Genomic DNA, 6,335 nt, shown 5'->3' on the forward strand with positions numbered 1-6,335 from the left:
GAGTTCCCTGTAAGCAACAAAGTGCTTTGTTGTTACCACTGAGTTGACAAAACCACTGAGTGCCTTGCCTGACTTTCCTGATCAAGTCTTTTTTTTTCCAACTCATATTTTCAGTCAATTCTATAGTAATTTCACATTGTCCAAGACAATGTGAAACTTTAAGTTCATATCATATATTTTTTCTGTGAAATTTGCTTTAACCTCTTCACTCCCCCTGAAATTTGTATTTTGTGCAGCCAAGCGTTGTTCAAACCACAATATTTATATTTCAAATTCTAATCAAGGTGCTAAATATCTATCAAGATTCTTAATGAACTGGACTAAATTATTTTGGACATGTTGATGAAATTATGCATAAGTCATTTAGAACTTTCTATCTGGTGTCACGGTGCAGGCATTAAAACAGCATTGTAGATTTGAATATTTCATCCATCAAGCGTGATATAAAGTCACTCAAGCCCTGAGGAAAGCAGACAGAAAATATGCTGTATAGCCTACACGGTGCACAATTACTTGTTTTTAAATGTTGTAGATTTCCTGTCTAACATGCACCAGTGGTTTGCATTTAGGGAAAGTTAAGTAACAGGTACTTGTATGAGGATGATAATTCACCATAAAGTAGTATAAATGTAGAGAATAGTTCCAAACAAGATGACTATAGTGATTGAAATGACTAGATTGTCAAAAATCCAAGAAGGCTATAGTATGCTTTAGACGTTTTTTAGAGCAATTTAATAATAATTCAACAGTCAAAATCAATCCATATAAAAATATGATTATATCATGACAAAGACGTGTATACTTCAGTACAAACATAATTTTATTAGAAAGTTTATAAAAATTTATGACATAAAGGTCAAGTAAAACTGATAGTAAAACCTATCGGTAATATAATGCCACATTGCATCTTAAATTCCATGCAGTTTTTATAAACTCATGTAAAGATTTATTATTTACTGTAAAAATATAACAATATCTGAGAAAAATTTCCATTTGTTCTGGTCATAAGGTCATCACATTAGGAACTGACTCAAGTGCAAAAACAACAGCATAGAAGATGACGCACACTGTGATAAACTGCAGTTGTGAGAACTAAGTTGCCTAAATTATCATACTGTAGAGAGACTAGAGAGACTTTTCATTAAAGTATTTAAAGACATAGAAGATTTGTTACAATAGGCACCAGAATATATAAACATACTTATATACAAATATTAGGGACATGCTAATATCGAGCTGCAGCCTTACTATAAGAGATTTGCTCTTCCTTATCTTTATGTCTCCACTTAGACTGTTATGAATTTAAACAGTCCAAACCGATGGTGATAATGGCTTTTACGTGAATTCACCTTGTCAGTGTATGTCAGGAAAATCGGGAATGTCCCTAATATGTTGTACATTTTGTCTAGTACATGCTGTTCAGGCTGTGATAGGCATGTTGTCCCTGTAGCAGGCTGACCTCTGGGGTCCAGTGTAGCTGCACAGGTCCTGGTAGATGCGGGCCATCTGGTCACTGGCATCAGACATATCCAGGTTTGGGTTGTTGCAGTAAGGCTGGGAGCGGCGCATGTTCACTGCCTCCAGCAGGTGCTGGCAATTCACCATAGAGATCTGCCAAAGGGAGAGAGGCGTTTTTATTTAGATTGATTTGTCTTTTTCGTGTCTTGGTGTCAAGACTGCAAATTTTAAGTGGAAAAAAAACCAACTGATATTTATGCTTCTCAATCAGTCAAATGTTTGAGTGAGACACATGTTATGACTTGACTGGTCTTACCTGCACAATGACCAGTTTGCTCTTAGCATTGTTGAGATCATGGAGCTCCTCTCCAAAACACAGAGTTATTGTCGGATCAGGAGCAGGAAACTGACCCTCCTGGTATAGCTGCATGGCTGGAACAAAAAAAAAAAATGTGAACAGCTGTTCAAACAACGAGTTTTGCATTGATTTTGACTCTTCTGAGCTTTCAAATATTGGCTTACCTTGAAGAAACCTTCCTGTGTCAAAGATCTTAACTACAGCATCCCTCTCAAGTTTACAAGGCATGGGGCTGTATTGTGAGCCCACTTCTCCCAGCCCGCTCCAGAAGACACGGCTCTGACACAGCCTTTTGATGAAGATGCCCTCCTGGTTAGCACGGACCAGCACACCTCTCTCCAGGTGGCCCAGGAGCTTGCGTGTAACATGGCGCTGGCGGTCGTACTCGATGAGCTCAGCAGGGGGAAAATGAACACTCTGCATGCTGTCTGAACTGTAGAGGGAGCCACGACCCAGGTGCTGTTGTGGGGAAATCCTGCAGCCTTCAGGATGAGAAACCAGTGTGTTCTGCATTAGCTTTCCTCCATAGTAGAAACTGATCATCATTTGGGAGAAAGCTGGAGAGGAGAACATGTAAAAGAATAAGTGCAAAGGTTACACAAATAATGATACAAAGTATATACCCTGCATGTTATACTACATTTGTTCCGTTATAAGTAGCAATGCTTAACTATAGATCTAATGTTATTATGACATAAATAAATACCTGAGCTGATAGTGCCTGATGGCAAGGGGTCTTGATGCAGTGGGAAAGCTGTGAATAACAGGAGGAGGAGGAACAGGTGAGGGAAGGGTCTTTTTGACACACTGGACACGACCACAATGTCATGTCATTATTTTGCTGCATCATCAGAAATACCATTTCACCAGCACAATCTCCCAAAGAAATAATCAACTTAGTCAGCAAAGTTCAACAGGATGTTAGTCAATACTTCCATTGCAGAATTCAACAGACAAGCAAATAACCTCTATTTAGCACCCACAGCTGTCACTGTGCTTTCCACTGTGGTTGTTCTCAAAGACATTAAAGCTCATCTCACGAAGACGGAACTAACAGTCTTTCTTGAGAGATGAGACAAAAGGCAGAGATGCCCGGACAACCATAGACCAACAACTGACAGAGCTGTGAAAAGCGAAATTTAATAAGTGGGTAGAAAAAGTTGTCTTACCATTGATGCTGCCTTGGGACCAGTATTCTGGACTGGCCTGGATGCTACAGCCTTCTTCCTGCAAAGTACAGCAACACAATGGGTTTTTGTCAACAAAGCGCCTTTGTGCACTTCATAAACATGAAGATCAAGTGGGAGTGTGTGTATGTGCTGTGCAGCAAGTGTTGGAGGAGACAGCAGAGTGTGGTCAGAAAGAAAAAATAACACAAAAGCTGAGTGACAATAAAAGCAAAGGGTGTGTAGAAACAGATGTGACAGCAGGCAGTGAGAGAGAGGTGAGAGAAAGTTATTGCTTTACAGTGAGAGGCAGTCTCACCTCTTTAATGAGCTCTTCTATTTCTGCAGGGCTGCAGTCAGTGATATCACCAGAGCTAGTGGTTGCTGCCATGGCCATCACTGAGCTTTTTCCATCTGTGGGTGAAAGAATAGCAAATTGTGATTCTTTTCATGGTACAAACAGTGGTTTTACCAGCTGCACTGTCTTTCAATGATTCACATATTTTTTTGATACATTTTATTCTGGGACATGCAGTGTCTAATGATAATTTACAAAATAGCATTATGCAAAATTTCTGTTAAAGGTCATCATTACTGGCTTTCAAGACATCAGTGGTTCAAATGTCAAAGAAGACTAAAATAGAGACATAAAGGTCACAATAACATAAACTCACGCTTCTGCTCCTCCTCTGGTACAATGCGGTAAACTTTGTAGGGCTCAGAAATGTCCAGCTGCGACCTTTCTGTCACCTCCTCAAAGTCAGGACTTTTATTGAGGGCACAACGGAGCCTAGTCTTCCATGTGGCAGGCTCAGCCTTGTCCCCCTCCTTAAACTTGCCTTTAAACACAGCCCAGGCCTGTAGAAGGACAACTAAATATTAACTGTGGTACTGGAAAATATTGTAAAACTGGACACTTTAAAAAGAAACATAGGGCTAGTCTTCTTTTTCAGAAGAAAGAAAGAAAGAAAGAAAGAGTGGCAATTTCTTATTTAAGCTACAATTTTAGTGTGAGAATAACACTGAAGCTTTACTGGGCTATAGCTTTATTATTGTTTAAAAACTATATAAATGCATTCAATTTAGTTTAATTAAAAGTTTCTTATGCTAGGAATGAATCAAAACAAAGACATTTCAAAGCCTAGATGATCATTTCCATTTGGCCCCAAGAGAGCCAGACTTGAAGAAGCGCATTTCAGTCATATCCACCACGATGTATTATCAAGTTTTTGGTTCTACTTTGCAGCGCTACGTAAAACCAAAACTCTATATACACTAATCTTTAGTCATCTTTCCCCGGGACTACTCAAAAGTGCTGTCAAACCTTAAAAATGGATGCATCTACTTCTTGGTTGTAATCCTGTTTCCCTGCGTGTTTCCATGGAATGCGGAACATTGTGCGGCTCTCATCCTCCCACAGCAGCCCGGAGTACTGACCACTCTGGATCTGCTCCATCAGCCACTGCTTCAGTCTCCGACCTCCCGAGTTTGACATCTCGATGTTTTTGGATTTGTTTACTCGTACCTAAATGAGGAGGATATAATTCACTATATAAATTTTACTACTTACTTTAAAGATATGTTCAACTTTCAATATAACGATTAATCTTAAGTGAAGGTATTTCTTTAAATTGTATTCCACAACGTTCACCTATTAGAATATAAAAGTAAAAGCACTTACAGTTTGATAAAGATCTGAGCTCTTGGCCCTGTGTGTGTTATCCTGAGAGGCTTACAGATTTCTTACTCTTAGATTTTTTCAAGTGAGCTGTCACTGGCACATACCCATCAATTTTAATGCACTCCCTGCTATGAATGAAATAGCTGCGTCATTTTGACCAATGAGTGCGTCGAGCTTCAATCGGCCGGCCCATTGCGGAAGTGTGGTTCTCCTAACTCTCTGCATTTACAAGAAATGGCCTGACGCGATAATAGCAATAGTTTTACAGTGGCTGCCCACGCCGCGGAGACGTCCCGAAGAGTCACAAGTTAGTTTGCTTTGGGGGATTTCTCAGCTCCACACTAGAGTAAAGCGTCCCCTCCACACCCACTCAGCCTCATGACAAACCTTATACTGTGCAGGTAAAGTAGCATCTCGTCTGTGTTATGATGATGAAGGTTGATTCCAGTTAACCAAGTCCTCTGGGACATACTTGTCTTTTATCAAATAGACAAATATTACTATCAAATAGGAAGATACCATGGTCGGAGGATAGTAAGTATAACTCAATATGGTGAATAATAGGCTATTTGATATTAAGATCAAAGCGGGATTTACAGTGGACTAAATACAGATAAATGTTATTTTTCTATCCACCATCTTCATTGTTTTCTACCAGAAGCCCATGGGCCAAACGTTATGCTGTTAGCAATAAAAAAATAAATAAATAAAAAAAAGCTGTTGTTTTGACAGAGTCCTCCTCATTTACCCTTACTGTCTATCTACCATAATGTCATAACATTTCTGTAATATTCTGTTGGGCCTGATATAATGCTGAAATTAATAATCAATTCACTGATTACTCAATCGGCAGAAAATTAATGGTCAGATATCAAACATTCACCAGATACCACTTGTCTGTTGTGAGGATTTTCTGTTATTCCTTAGTCTTATGTGATAGTAAATTTATCATTTGGGAGTTTTAGTCCGTTTATCCAACAAAACAAGCGATTTGAAGACATCATCTTGGGGTTTAGAAACATGCAACAGACAATTTTCACCAAAGGATTAAGCCCATTAATCAAGAAAATAATCTGCAGATTAACAGACAATGAAAATAATTAGTCAGTTCCCTTGATAACATCCAGTGCCAAATAAAATTATAATAAAATAAAAAAGTATTTCTGTCTTCATCATTTGTTTGAAAAAAAGAAAGACCCGAAACAAGATTCATTGAACAAGTTCCCCAGTTCTGTGCATCCACATCTGACAAACAAAAATACAAATCCACCAGTGACATTCAGTTCAGTTCAAGAAGCCCATTCTTAGCATTATTATACAAAACTGATAGTATGATAATTACACCAATTACACTGAACAGATTAAAGCCTGTTAATATTCCAACTTCATTCCCTTTCATTATTAACTTTTGCTAAATTTACAGGAAGCCTGACTTTATGCTTTCTGTTTGATTACAGAGTAAACACCACCTCTCTGGGTGCCCTTCCAGGATTTAGCCTGCCTGAGCATGCCTATATACATGGAAGGTACACACATAGGAAAGTCTGTTCACAAGGTTTTTCCAGCTATGAAAGCTCAGAATAAGCACATATACTTCAGGTACTGGGAATATTATTATAATTTCAATTTAAGGTAATTTGTAAATTGCAATTTAGAAGCCAAACACTTGCGG

General features: G+C 38.6%; 1 protein-coding gene across 1 annotated transcript; it reads right to left on the minus strand.

Annotated features, from left to right (window-relative positions):
* Nucleotides 1-802: 802 nt before the first annotated feature.
* irf8 (interferon regulatory factor 8) lies at nt 803-5,419 on the minus strand. Its single transcript, XM_087170911.1, has 9 exons — nt 4,664-5,419; nt 4,307-4,507; nt 3,657-3,840; nt 3,302-3,396; nt 2,986-3,043; nt 2,523-2,570; nt 1,981-2,373; nt 1,775-1,890; nt 803-1,611 (listed from the first exon to the last, which is right to left on the minus strand). Exons 2-9 carry the CDS (start codon nt 4,475-4,477, stop codon nt 1,420-1,422), a joined length of 1,257 nt encoding a protein of 418 aa, XP_087027037.1. The 5' UTR covers nt 4,478-4,507; nt 4,664-5,419; the 3' UTR covers nt 803-1,419.
* Nucleotides 5,420-6,335: the final 916 nt, after the last annotated feature.

Source organism: Seriola lalandi, unplaced genomic scaffold (genome assembly GCF_002814215.2).
Source record: "Seriola lalandi dorsalis isolate HSWRI2012SDOR001 ecotype SW California unplaced genomic scaffold, Sedor1 jcf7180002054968, whole genome shotgun sequence".
Lineage (NCBI taxonomy): Eukaryota > Metazoa > Chordata > Actinopteri > Carangiformes > Carangidae > Seriola > Seriola lalandi.